The sequence below is a fragment of the Misgurnus anguillicaudatus genome, chromosome 19, assembly GCF_027580225.2.
Source record: "Misgurnus anguillicaudatus chromosome 19, ASM2758022v2, whole genome shotgun sequence".
NCBI lineage: Eukaryota > Metazoa > Chordata > Actinopteri > Cypriniformes > Cobitidae > Misgurnus > Misgurnus anguillicaudatus.
This window is the reverse complement of record NC_073355.2, coordinates 10,699,045-10,713,671: the sequence shown is the minus strand read 5'-3', so window position 1 is coordinate 10,713,671 and position 14,627 is coordinate 10,699,045. Positions and strand designations below refer to the sequence as shown.

General features: G+C 42.3%; 1 protein-coding gene across 1 annotated transcript; it reads right to left on the bottom strand.

The window, feature by feature from the left end:
• Positions 1–3,055: 3,055 nt before the first annotated feature.
• LOC129444446 (uncharacterized) lies at positions 3,056–11,732 on the bottom strand. Its single transcript, XM_073856628.1, has 11 exons — positions 10,986–11,732; positions 10,153–10,436; positions 9,718–10,052; positions 9,194–9,613; positions 8,939–9,093; positions 8,667–8,811; positions 6,160–6,549; positions 5,624–5,919; positions 4,973–5,220; positions 3,753–4,043; positions 3,056–3,396 (listed from the first exon to the last, which is right to left on the bottom strand). The coding sequence occupies exons 1-11, from the start codon at positions 11,600–11,602 to the stop codon at positions 3,056–3,058; spliced, it is 3,522 nt and encodes a 1,173-aa protein (XP_073712729.1). The 5' UTR covers positions 11,603–11,732.
• Positions 11,733–14,627: the final 2,895 nt, after the last annotated feature.

The following is a 14,627-nucleotide window of genomic DNA, read 5'->3' as shown; positions in this document are numbered from 1 at the left end:
ATTGTTACCGTGCTGTTGTGATCTTCTCATGTGTATTGAAGGAACTGGAGAGGTTGATCGGACGTAGCAAGTGAATCTAAAAGGGAGGAAGTGGAGACGAAGGAGATTGAAGCAGTTCGCTGGTTAACCAACTTTGGAGGATTGGGACATCTGTGTGAGGTACTGTACAAAGAAAAGGAACAGTGTGATATATAAGAACTCTGTATACAGTGTATTGCCATCCTTATCCCTGCATTACCATCATCCAAATTCGTCTTTGTGCAGTGGAATTAAGTATTTATCCATCACCCAGTCTGTTTCAGTCATTGTGTGTGTGGAAGTAGCGGAGAAGAAGGAAGAGGAGTCCTAGGACCGTGGCTTAGACGCCTTCATGTGCTGTCCTCCTGCCTCTGTCGTTTGTTCATCCAGGTCTCCGAATCCAGGCCGAAGCTGGGACACTGACCCTAGTTCACTGTGAGTGTGGAGATTGTGGTGGGTAATTTTATTGAAGTGAGTACACGTGGAGAATTGTTGTGCTGTGCTGTCCTCAGTATTTGTCCGTGGTCATATCCTAGGCCAAGGAAAGAGCCCTGTGTATGAGGAGCCAAGTGGTGGACGGCTTCCATATCTGTACACGACTCAAGGACCAGTTACTCTGCCTGTAAAGAGGTGTTGTATGTTCTTATCCAAATCTAGTGAAGTTTATAATTGCGAGTGCAATTGTGTGTCCTCTGCTAACAGCCTACAGGTCCCGAGCTAAGGGCTCATATCGACGTGGGACTATCTCCATTGAATGTTGGAAAGTGAAAGTGCCTGGGAGTTATCCGTAAGTCTGCTTGCAAGCGAAATCATTCTACCTGGTTGTGTCTAGATACGTCTCCATCCGTCTGTGCTTTGAAGGGCTAAAGCCCAGTGTATCCACCTGCTTGCCATAAGTCATACTTACCTATATAAACCCCTGTAAAGCCTCCTGTTTACCCAGAGTTAAAGGCCCAGTGCATCCACCTGTACATCCAGAAGTTAAAGCCCAGTGTATCCACCTGCTTGCTGTAAGTCATACTTACCTGAATACTTACCTGTGTAGTCCCCGTATACTTACCTGCTTGCCCACGGTTAAAGGCCCCCTGTACTCAGGGCTGGACTGGTAACCTATGCAATCTATGCATCTATGCCCACAGATAGGTGACCCAGCAGTACCCAGAGGGTCTATGAATATTCTATGACAATGCACTTACATGATAGATACATAACCACCTATATATTTTCAATATCAACACTGTAACCACTACTACCTCCACCTGTATCAATATAAATAATAGTTTTAATAGATTCGTTAAAGGTTACAGTATGCAAAGTTTCAAGTAAAAAGAGAAAATATATATAATTCTCACGGATTGGTTACTCAACTGCTTTTTCCTATTTTCAAACCATTTTCGCTTCGGTTTAGGGTTAGATTTGGTGTTTGCGTTAGCAGGCCCGGGGTGGGTAGTCGGGAGAACCGGGAGAATTCCCGGTGGGCCGCTTCACTTTTGGGCTGGTTGAGTTTTTTTTTTTTTTTACATTTGTCACGTTAGTGAGTCTATCTTCTCTTAAATGACACTTCACACGTTTCGCATTGACACTGCAGCGCGCAGCCTCTGCATGGGTTGTACCATGTGAGGGAGTTTCCCCCTCCCCTCGCATAGAGTTGGTTCGGTCCATAGCACGTCCAAGAAGAAGAATGATGCTGCCAAATGTGCCAAACTTACAGATTTATTTTCAAAAGGACAACAACAGGTAACTTAAAGAGAAATAAGCCTAGTAATGATTAGCATTAGCAACGTAATTATTCGGCTAATACCGTTGTCAAACTAACGTTATTTACAAGCCAACTTTTTTTAGTTAAAATATTAGCCTTTTGTGTATACATGGCGATTCATAGACTTTGCAAATATTATGGAAGCAGCTTCTGAGCAGCAGATAAGCCAGTTCGCCGCTGAAAATGAGGAGGCCATGAGAAAACAATATGAATTAAAGTTATTTAACCCTCAGGTTGTGTTCAGAACCATATAACACCTTTTGTGTTCCCAGTCAAAAATGACCAGCCGAAAAAAAGCTTATAAATCACTTGTTATGCTATATATTTACCCAATATTGGATTCAATATTTTTGTCAAATTGTGTTCTTTTTTAATTAGGACTGGGTTTTATATTTCTATTTGCATTTGATTAATCATAGCCCTATAGCATTAGCAATGCTTATCATTTATCAACCTTTTCTTGTGGAATAGACTCCAAAAAGGGCTGAATTATTTTTGACCCATAATGGGTAAATATTGGACAGAACACGCTGCTGGGTTAAAATTGACCCAATGCTGGGTTGTTTTAACCCAACTGTTGGGTTATTATAATCCATGGTTGCATAACAACAATCCAACATTGGGTTATTTAATGCCACGGAAAAATGAGCACAAAATTCCGTGACTATGCCACGGAAATTCGTGAGATGAGGTTGCACATAAATGGAAAGTACTGGGCTACAATATATACCTATACATATCCAAAATTGTATACATACAATATATGGCAAACATATACAATACTTTTTTTAAATTATTCTATTGTAGATGCAATTTGTGTTTAAATTCCATGAGACTTAATTTGGGACATCAGCTCACCAGTTCAATATATAATGCTAACAACAGAGGGCTGAATGTTGTGTTAAATTTAACAACTGGTTTTGTGTTTTTGATGTATGTTGTTCTTGAGTGATATGTTCCCTTAACAAGTGTAGCCATTGTGTAATTGATATTTGGCTTTTATTTTTCCAGTTAAGTAATATAGTTTTCTTGGCAACAGCTAGAGACAGAAGTAAGGGTGTTGAATGTTAGGAACCACACAAATCAGGAATCCCAATGCAGAGGGTTTTAATGATGGTATACACAAATATCAGTAGGTATGTATATAAAAAAATAACACTCAATGTCTTCATGTAAAATGTGAAATGTGTGTGGCAAAACACTCAATGTCTTCAGGAATGCAATGTAGTGCAGAAAACACAAGGTGGGCGGGGCTCCACGATCCGTTCGGGAAAGTCACTAGAGTGGGAAACACAGCATTGCCGTAGGACATCCACTCGCACATCCGAAATCCTCAATAATGATATCCTGGCGGAACACAGAGAGATCTTCCTGGCGGGGCACAGAGAGAGAGAGATGCTTCGGACTCTTCAGCTGACCAAGCGCTGGACAGCGCACGATCCCGGTCAGCACAAGCCACTGGACAGCGTCTGGAAAAACCACTGATGAAGAGAGAGAGACTCGACTGTTGCCACACCAGTCGGGAAGAAACCAGATAGCAGAGATGAAGAGTATACCAGCAGAGATGGTGGGCGACGACAGATTACAATCCACAACAGAGTGAAAACGGGACAGGGAATCTATGGGGCAAAGGCAGCAGAAGGCACAGATATAAATCAGAGACCTTTCAGAGCCAGACAAGACTAGAACTAGCAAAGCTAGCGGGCACGAACATACTAAGACGAACTTGCAAAGAACAAAGGAAACGAGGGGAATTTAAATCAAACCGGATTAGACAATAATAAGAATCAGGTGCGGGACGCCGGTGAGAGAAGTCAGAGGTAATGAGATCACCAGGTGGAGGACGCGCACGTGTAGAGCTGTCAAAACAAAAACACAACACATAGTGAAACAAAGACAAAGCAGCCAATAAGACCGAAATCATGACAGGACTCCCCCCCACGACCACCACCGGGCGGTCCATGAGGAGGCTTACCCCGTCGCCGGCGGAGATCCTCTATCAGCCCAGGGTCCAGAATGTCCCGGGCCGGTACCAAACACCTCTCCTCCGGACCATATTCTTCCCAATCTACGAGATATTGAAATCCCCTACCCCGGCGACGCACATCCAGTAAAGACTTAACTGAATACACAGGGGCACCATCTATAAGCTGAGGGGTGGGAGGGGTGGGGGCAGAGGGAACAGGATTAAGGTGGGAAAAATACACAGGCTTTAGACACATGAAAAACTGGATGAACCCGACCGAGTGCTGGGGGCAATCTGAGCCTGACCGTCACGGGATTAATAACCTTAACAATGCTGTATGGCCCAAGGAATCGTGGAGCCAGCTTGCGAGAAGGCCCACAGAGAGGTAAATCCTTGGACGATACTTTCGTCCACAGATAAAATGGGGCGCGGTTCTACGGTGACGGTCGGCCGCGGCTTTGGTTCGTCTGGAAACCTGCCGTAATGTAAATCTAGCCTTTCTCCAGGTGCGTTTGCAACGACGGACAAAAGCTAGCGCAGACGGAACCACCGTATCAGGTTCCTGTGACGGGAATAAAGGGGGCTGAAACCCCATGGACGCCTCAAAAGGGGACATGTTAAGGGAAGAAACAGGGAGAGCATTATGGGCGTATTCAACCCAGGGTAACTGTTGGCACCAGGAGCTCGGATATTGCGATGTCAGACAGCGGAGAGCTCTACCTAAATCTTGGTTAGCCCGTTCACATTGCCCGTTGGTCAGATGATGATACCCTGAAGACAAGCTAGCTGTGGAGCCTATTTGTCTACAAAATTCCTGCCAGAAACGAGAAATAAACTGAGGACCCCTATCTGAAACAACGTCTGTGGGCAGACCATGTAAGCGAAAGACGTGCTCGATCATAACCTGGGCAGTTTCCTTAGCAGTGGGCAATTTGAGCAAAGGGACAAAGTGAGCCGCCTTGGAGAAGCGGTCGACAATGGTCAAAACAACAGTGTTTCCCTTAGAACTAGGCAAATTGGTTACAAAATCGATTGCGATATGTGACCAAGGACGAGAGGGAATGGGTAACGGTTTAAGCAGACCAATAGGGGCTTGATGAAAGGCCTTATTATGGGCACAAACCTGACAGGCTAACACAAACTGTCTGACATCGGGACCCATTGAGGGCCACCAGAATCGCTGACGAACGGTAGCCAACGTTCTCCGAACCCCTGGATGGCACACAAACTTGGACTCGTGACCCCACCGGATGACCTCGGAGTGAAGCGCATTCGGAACCCACAATCGACCCGCTGGGCACCCCTCTGGCACTTCCCCCTCCCCCGTTGTTCTATTCCCCAGCACAGGGCACCCACCACCCGCCCCTCAGGGAGAATGGTTTCGTCCCCAGCAGAACCGGGACTTTCGAACAAACGAGAGAGAGCATCGGGCTTAGTATTCTTTGAACCGGGCCGGTACGAGAGGGTGAAGTTGAATCTGTCAAAGAAGAGTGCCCAACGAGCCTGACGAGAAGATAACCTCCTGGCTGAACGGATGTATTCGAGATTTTTATGATCCGTCCAGACCAGGAAGGGCTCCGAGGTCCCCTCCAACCAGTGACGCCACTGACCCAAAGCCAGTCTGACCGCCAGCAGCTCCCGATTACCTATGTCATAATTTTGCTCTGCTGGGTTTAACCGATGGGAGAAAAAGGCTCAGGGATGCACCTTGCCATCCTTAGCAAGACCGCTGAGACAAAACAGCGCCTACCCCGACATCCGAAGCATCCACCTCCACAATAAACTGAGCAGCCGGATCTGGAATAGAGAGAACAGGAGCAGAGATAAACCGGGACTTTAAATTATCAAAGGCCTCCTGAGCACTAGAATTCCAGACAAACCTCTCCATAGTGGAAGTGAGAGCAGTAAGAGGCTGAGCAACCTGACCATAATTTCTGATAAATCGTCGGTAAAAATTGGCGAAACCCAGAAATCTTGATAAATCCTTACGGGACTCGGGGACTGGCCATTCGGCAACCGCTTTGATCTTGGCTGGGTCGGGACGGATCTCACCTGGGGCAACAACAAAACCCAAGAACGAAACTGACTTACGATGGAATTCGCACTTCTCCACCTTGACATACAACTTATTCTCTAACAACTGGCATAAGACTCGGCGGACATGCTGAGTGTGTTCCTGCATAGAGGGAGAAAAGATGAGAATATCATCTATGTACACAAAGACAAATTTGTTAATCATGTCTCTCAGCACATCATTAACCAGAGTTTGGAAGACTGAGGGAGCGTTACAAAGCCCGAACGGCAAAACGCAGTACTCAAAGTGTCCAGTAGGGGTATTAAATGCTGTCTTCCACTCATCTCCCTCTCTTAAACGCACAAGGTGATAAGCATTGCGTAAATCTAGCTTAGTAAAGACCTGCGCTCCCTGCAAGAGCTCAAACGCAGTAGACAATAAAGGAAGGGGGTACCTATTCTTAACCATAATGTCATTCAAACTCCTATAATCAATACAAGGACGCAGGGAGCCGTCTTTCTTTTCAACAAAGAAAAACCCCGCCCCTGCGGGCGAGGTGGAGGGACGGATGAGACCGGCACGCAGGGCATCATTAATATACTGGTCCATAGCCTCTCTCTCAGGTACCGATAAAGAATAAAGTCTACTCTTAGGCGGAGAAGTGCCGGGGAGGAGATCAATAGCGCAATCATATGGCCGGTGAGGAGGAAGGGAGGTGGCCCGGGCTTTACTAAACACCTGAGCAATATCCGCATACTCCGCCGGGACCCCGGTCAAATCGACTGCCGGAACCTGAGGAAGAGAAAGAACAGAACCAGAAACAGCAGAACCAAGACATGACACATGACAAGACTGAGACCAAGACAAAATAATACTATGCTGCCAATCAACGTGAGGATTGTGTTGCGCTAACCATCCATGCCCTAAAATAATAGGAGATAGAGAAGCATGAAGGATATGCAACACAATCTCTTCACGATGATTACCGGACACAGAAAGACTCACAGGAAAAGTGCAATGTAGGGTTGTGCCGATAGACGATATGTGACCAGTCACGGAAAGTAGGGACACAAGTCGGTTTTTGGACATTTTGAGTTATTCACAGATTCTGAAAGTGCAGATTCTAAGCTTTCCACCAATGTGTAACACATGGAAATCTGATCAGATTTGGAGAAGTTGTGGCCATTTGAAGGTAGGCACTCCAAAATCCTTAATACTGAGAAAACGGCTTTTAAAGTTTTTGCCTTTTCACCCCTCTCAGCTGCTGGGAGGGACAATAGGGCTCATTTACATCTCATTGAGATAAGCCATACCCTCTGTAAAGCTCCCCCATGTGCTTTACAGTGGGGAGCTTTACAGGGTGTATGGCTTAGGTAAAAAAGGTCAGGAAAATGTGGCAATAAAAAAAAGGTGACAAACAGGTAATATATAAAAAATGTCTCTTAGGCCCTGTTTATATTAGAGCATTTGCGTTTTAAAACGGCATTTTAAAATGAAAACGATCCTCGTTTATACTGGCATTTTAAAAATAATCTTCATCCACACTATACATCACCATAAATGCATGAAACATGACCAATCATGTAACTGGGCATGCGCATAAAAGTGTAAAATAACTCATTACTCTAATAATAGCTTACCTTTGCTCGTTTATGCAGCCTAGGGGTGTGCGATATTGACAAAAAGTCATACTTGGGTCCTTTGCTGGCAACTATAACAGACACTATTTTTGAACCTATAAAAAAGTCTTATACTGTTCTAGCTCCCCCCTACAACATAGTAATATGATTAATAGGTTAATTTTGATTTTATAACTAAACAGAAAGGTCTTTATGGTTTAAAAAGAAAGCATTCAAGTGAACAGTACTAAACAGTAGCGAACTTGAAGCAAAAATAAACTTCAATCAAACATAGTAAGAGGTGAAGTATTGCTTTAGCCTACCAGAAATGCTTATTGCATTCATTTTTAAAAGTGAACGAGGTCCGTGCACGTCCTCCGCTAGCAACACAGAAATAGCGCCTAAACGAGCATTATATATTAATGACGTTGAGTTTATTGTTTTTATTAATTTATATTCACAAAACTTATCAACAAAACATCGATTAAAATTAAGAGACAAATTATCTGAAACGAAATTAATTTTAAAGTAGCAAACAAAACTTACATTAAACTGGAAAATAATGTCTGACCCATTACAATTCTCTCTTCATATTGGCCTTTACAACGCCTATATGGCGTTTAAAATTACAGTCTATCTTTCGTAAGCTAACTAAATTTAAACAAAACATAAACACATTACAACAATACTCAAACCCAACAATACTCAAACATTAATATAAAACAGACATTATCTATAAGGATACATGTTAAAACAATCCGATATAGCGTTTATAATAGCTGGTTGGTAGATGTTTACTATTTTTGGCAAAACCTCCGTTGCAAACCAACATTTGAACATGAATAAAATTATTTTTACTTTGAAAATGATGCGCTGTCACGTTAACATCAGCTGTTCGTTTACATAAGACTCCGTCTACGTTCATTTACACTCAGAGCAACGTCTGAGTTCTCAAACTAAAACAGGGTCTTCAGCGTTTGCGAACGAATCCGTTTATGAGGGTCGAAAACGGTGATGTAGTGTAGATGAAAGGCGTAAACGTAGCAAAAGTAATGCGTTTTAAAGGATAAACGCATTAATGTAAACATAGCCTTAGCATCTACCGATTAAGGCAACTCTTATGTACATTGAATAAAAAAAAAAAAACTCTTATACTGTAGATTATTTTTTCTAATGAAAGAGTGCCTAATGTATAACTGTAATTATAAAATAAGGAAACAACACACAGATAGCTATTCATGTTTATTTATTAAATATGTCGCACAAGCATGTAATGCCTGAAATAAAAACTCTTATGAAAAAGTTATTTGTTTTAATGTAAAAAATAAAGTTTCCTAAAAAAAGATCTTCTCCGTCGCGCAGTAGCTGAAATTCAACATGTTGTGCATCACGGTCAGTTTTTGCAAGCACCACACCTGGTCTCTTGGCGTCAAAGCTGTGACAGAATGAACAAATAAGACATATTAATCTTGGCAAAGTATTTTCTCATAAAAAACTGTGTTGTGTGTGTTGTTGCTATGTTATATTGTATGTACACAATGTGAAAGTTTTAATTCAAGTACCTAAAGTGCTGATAACTCTTGATCTGTGGGAGTCTACGAAAGTGTCGAGTCAGATGGTGCTGCCAGTCAAATGTTTGGACTAAAACTTTGCCCTCTGCTGTTCCAACAAGCTGTGGGATATTAAGGTGGCTTACAGGAGAGCTGTTTTCCACAACCTGAGGTCAAAAAAAGAAAAGAGGTTGAAAAAAAGGTCTTCAGTTAAAGCAGAACAGAAGACAGCACTGAAGTCACTAAAGCAAAGTAAAGTTAAAGTACCTCAGCGATGTCTGCCAAAGTGTTGACTCTTGTCTTCATGTAGGCTTGCTTGATGAGTCCAAAGCCACAATCAGGAGAAAACTTGGTGTGACCAGCAATAAGGAAGTGGATGTCGATTTTTTCGTGAAACTTTTGTCCAGCGCGCCAGGCAAGGTACCAGAGCATGAAGTTGTTCTTGTTCTGCCCACTGCAGTTGTCACAATGAAGATCCACCTCTGTTTCTCCAACTCCAAAGTTGCCGAAAAAATGATGCATGTAGCTGATGACTTCGTTGCTTCCCTTAGTAGATGACATGCCTTCATCAATCAGGTAATTCACCTGTTTCTGCAGCCCTTCACAGGAAACACCAAATAGGCCACATTTCCGTAGTGTCAGGAAGTACATTGGTCCTGGCTGGAGAGGGTTTGAGGGAAAGTGTAACTGTAGGAGACAGAGGGAACTTGGATTAGATTACATTTTTTTATCTATTCATAACTGCAAACTTATAAACAGTAAGTATGTGGAACTAAATGTGTTTTAATTACCTGCTGAGCAAAATCAAAACTGTAATGCATCCTAATCTTCTTGCTAGCTGGTAGGGACGGTCCAAAAGACAGGTTAGAGACAGAGCAAATTTTTCTGCAGGCAGCATTCAAATCGTTGTATAGGGCCCTCTCTTTCTGTACAAGGGAAAGATGATCTTGTTGCTTCTTTACTGCTTCAGACTTTCTATCATCTGGGAGGTTTGCACTTCGTATCAGCTGCTCGTTATTGCTTTGGCACTGCCAGCAAAGATCTGTGCGCAGGCGGCAACTTTTGATGTGTGGGAGAAGTCGGTTCCACAGTGCTTTGAAGCTGGTTTTACAAACAGCACGCTCACCTGAAAAACAGATTGCCTATGGTTACATTTTAATTGCTAATAGTGCTTTGCATCATTTCACATTATAAGCACTCAATTCTAAATCAATGTTTACACGTACCAAGTTCCTTAGCAGACTTCACATAGACACGCCACACTGAAGCCTTGGACACATGAGTTGGCAGCAATTTCACATGCCAGTCCTTATGCCCAGGCTGTCGGCCAGGCAGCAAGATGGCATTGTCTTCTGCGTAGTTTTTTATAAAGTCCACAACTCTGTTGATGTCCTCAGGGCTGATGAACCTGACTGGTGGACGTGGCAGTGAATGCTTCTTCCTCAAACGTGGTCTTGCCCCATTCTCCTCATAGTGTTTGACTATATCAGCCAGGGTGTCTCTCCCAATGCTGAAAAGGGTAGAAAGAAAATAAGTTTAACATCATGGTCTTGCCAATTATACGTAATTTTACTTAAGTACATTTTGACCAATACCTTTTACTTTTAATTCACTGTAAAAGTTTGTGGTTAGACCTGGCTTAAGTCTAATTAAAAAAAAACTTTTGTGTTTAGTTTTGACTTATAAATGCACATTTAACGGCTACACATACTTCATACGTGAGCTAAGTCATTAACATCAGTCAATTCAGGCATCATTCAAATTAATAGCAGATGCTCACATTGCCACCTAAAAGCTCATTATAGTTATGGGGGCAATCAAAACCAAGCCCTGACCTAACAATAACTTTGGGTTTTGGCAATCGAAACCACAGTCCTGAGCTATCTAATAACAATAGGGGTTTTGGCAATCGAAACCACAGTCCTGAGCTAACAATAACTTTGGGTTTTGGCAATCGAAACCTGAGCTAGCTAATAACAATTGCACTAAATGTGAAGGTCTACGTGTGTGTTCTTACAATGAACAAAAACGACAAACTTTAATGTTTATGGAAACTCACCCCATAAGAAACAGAAAAGTGTTCTTGCAGATCTCATTCCCTCCAATGAAATAAGTCGTTCGGGCACATCTTCTCTTTGTCGGCGTCTTTTTTGTGGATGTTGTCATTTCCGAAGTTTGCATTGTGCGTCTGTTTGCCTCTAAATGTCCAATAATTCGCATGTCCTGCCACTCTTTTTCCGCGGCTAAAGAATCCAGCCGTATGTTGTACATAATGTCTGGAGAAAGCTTCTGGCTACAGGACTGTCTCACATGCAGAGAGTTCTCCTTTCTCCTCGTGAAGCATTTACAGTCAAAGTTTCGGATTTTCAACATTTCTCTGTCTTCATCACCTTCAAATGTTACAACCGATATAGCCTCTGATATCTTGCGGTCCAACTCATCTGACGCCAGCCCGATACATTCTTCCTCGTCTTCGTCTTCATCTTCGCTCAGTTGTAGATTAGGGATATTATCCAGTCGTATCATGTCGCTTTCATCTTCGCTCAGATCGTCTTCAGAATCAGTGAGCCCGTCTTCATAGGCATCCGGCTTGTCGAAGAAGTACTTCAAAACACTTTCGGCGTAACATCCACGGTTCAGCTCGTCTGCGACAGTCTTTGCGGTGTCCATCTTCATTGAGTGATGATATCAGATTGACCCTGTCAGAGTGCTGCTTAAGTTGCCAAGCTGTTCTTTTGGGGGGCGGGTTGATAACTAAAGTATCAAAAGCCGCTGTATGTAAATAAACACAGACAATGACGCCCCCCCCCCCCGCTGCACGCTAGAATCTCTGGAAAAACAACCCGTTTTCAACAGCAAAATGCAGCACTGTGTATGATATTACACTTTAATGTAACCAATCGCTCGCTCGCTCGTTCCTCCATCAGCCAATGACTTAATTGAAAATATTGATAGACAAAACATGTAGCCAATTATATAACGTATTCAACGATGTCTGTGTGACTTTTTGTGTATGTGTTAGTCTTCATGTTGTGATGCAAGAACTGACGTCAAAGTACCGTGAGAGCGAGTCGAATTAAACTACTCCATAAGATTTCTTAAAGAGCTCTCGCGGTACTTTGACGTTATCCGACTGCGGCGCCGCATAAAGTCAGTGACACGGAACTACAGTCACGTGACTTCACCCTCGAGCCGAAAGAGAAGACAATGCTGAATAAAGTTGTAATTCTTGCTATTTTTGGACCAAACTGTATTCTCGATGCTTAAACACATTCTTACTGACCCACTGATGTCACATGGACTACTTTGATGATTTTTTATTACCTTTCTGGACATGGAAACCGTACATAGATTTTCAATGGAGGAGGCATAAAGCTCTCGGACTAAATCTAACATTAAAACATCTTAAACTGTGTTCCGAAGATGAACGGAGGTCTTTTGAGTTTAGAACGACGTAAGGGTAAGTCATTACTTACATTATTTTCATTCATTTTACACAGTATGTAAATACACTGAGACAAAGACGCCCCCCGCTGCACGCTAGAATCTCCGGAAAAACAAGCCTATTTCAACCGCAAAATGTACGCCTTTAAATATACACAAACTGCTATCTCTCACATGGAGAGGATTCTTCGTGATCTCAACTAACAGATTCTGCAATAAAACGAAAATCACAAATTTTGAAAATAAACACTTTGTTGCTCATTATCTCGAAACTTGCGCTGCCGACTTGTGTCCCTGGTTTCAGTGACTGGTCACATATCATCGTCCATCGTGATGGTTGACTGACATCACGATGGAGACACCATCGTGATGCCACGCCCCCTCCCCACTCCGCTGCGAGTCGACATACACTTACTCTCTTCTATATAGACTATAGTTAACCTAATATCTTTGCGTGAATTGCTCTATAAATTAAATAGAAAATATAACTAATGTCACGACCGGTTAAACACTGGGAAGTGAAAACAAAAGGAGAACCCAAACGCAAGAGATGTATGAAAATATAACTATGAATTTATTTACAAAATAACAGAAACACCCACGTGGGGGTAAAACAGAAGATAAACTTAAACACTGTGATGAAACACAAACTAAACACGGGAAAACAGGAACAGATCTCAAAACACACGAAGCACATGAACACTGAGATCTTCACAACACTGAACTACGACAACGCACGCACACCACACAAAGAACACGAGGGCCTTAAATAGACAGCACATCAATGGGGAACAGGTGAACATAATTAATCACTTAAGACATGATTACATAAGGGAGTAGGGTAAAAGTGACAAGACACTGGGAACACGTGTTACACATACATGATGTGAAACAACACGTATTCCCACATAAACACCATGCTGCCATAGTCTTGCCCTCTAACATACCACCTGGATTATAACCAGGGTCAGGCAAGACCATGACAGCCACAAAACACTGGGAACACGTGTTACACAGACATAATGTGAAACACACGTGTTCCCATGTAGACACAATGCTGTCGCGATCTTGCCCTCTAACATAGACCTGAACTTATACTAAGGTCTGGCAAGATCACGACAGCAACAAGACACCGGGAACATGTGGAAGCCACACACACAATGTGATTCCACATGCGCCCACACAGAACATGATACTGCCACGGTCCTGTCAGATGCACTCAGACCTACATCTAGCACAGATGTCTGACAGGACCGTGACAACTAATGCATATATGCTATTTTAAATACTGTAGTTTATGCCTGAGACGTGACGTGTGTTAGTCTGTGAAAATATCCTGTCAGGCATTTGATCTTGACTAGGGATGGGCACGGATATTCGAATGGCAATAATAATTCGAATTTAAAAAATGCTATTCGAATGTTTGTTTGTTTTTAATGTGCCACCAAAGGGTAACAACTTATTTAATGCTTTTTTACTTCATATATACTGTCTTTTACAGACTTAAATGTAAAATATACATGAACATTAATTTGTATGTATTTCTGATTGTTTGGCAATGCAAATTGCAGACGAATTTAAGTTTTTCCTTTTATCTCCGGGTTTGTCCGCGCCGCGCCGTATTTGGCCACTGGCTCAGTAAGGGCTCACGTGTTATTAAACGTGCTTCTCCGCCGCCCGAATCAACACATCATGAGAGATTTGTAAGCTTTCTGTTATAAAGTCTGCTTTATTTTGTTAATAAGGAGACAGACACGGAGAACATTTATTATATGCGGTGCTCTTTCAAAAATGAACCGGATAACTGCACATGGCAGTTTAAAGCAAAGCACCGTCTTTGTGAAATGTTGTTAAATTAAGCTAACGTTAGTAACTTTGCACAGTCAACAATAAGGTATCGAGCCACTTACGTTATTTGTAAAATAATGTTAAATACAGATATTCATGGAAATTTCACCAAATCACAAACACTCCTCTTGCACCATCTAAATACACCCCGATTTGGAATAACCCAGACTTTACAGTTAACAGGAAGCCACTCAATTTACAAACATGGGTAGATAAGGGCATCACACAACTTCAGCACATCTTTCTTAATAACAAACTGGCACCATTCTCACACTTGGTCCAGAAATATGGCATTGGAAGTAATTGTTTTTTAGAATATTTACAAGTCAAATCATCTATTCAATCAAAAATCGACACTCAGACAATTAATTTAGACCTTTCCCCTCCAATCTTTGAATTAATTAATATA

Bases quoted from the DNA above. Each gene is read 5' to 3' on its own strand.
- LOC129444446 (XM_073856628.1), bottom strand. From the start codon at position 11,602: ATGAAGATGGACACCGCAAAGACTGTCGCAGACGAGCTGAACCGTGGA. The intron at 10,053-10,152 runs GTACGTGTAAAC...TCTGTTTTTCAG, and splicing joins GAAGTCTGCTAAGGAACTTG to GTGAGCGTGCTGTTTGTAAA. The intron at 9,094-9,193 runs GTACTTTAACTT...TTTTGACCTCAG, and splicing joins CTTTGGCAGACATCGCTGAG to GTTGTGGAAAACAGCTCTCC.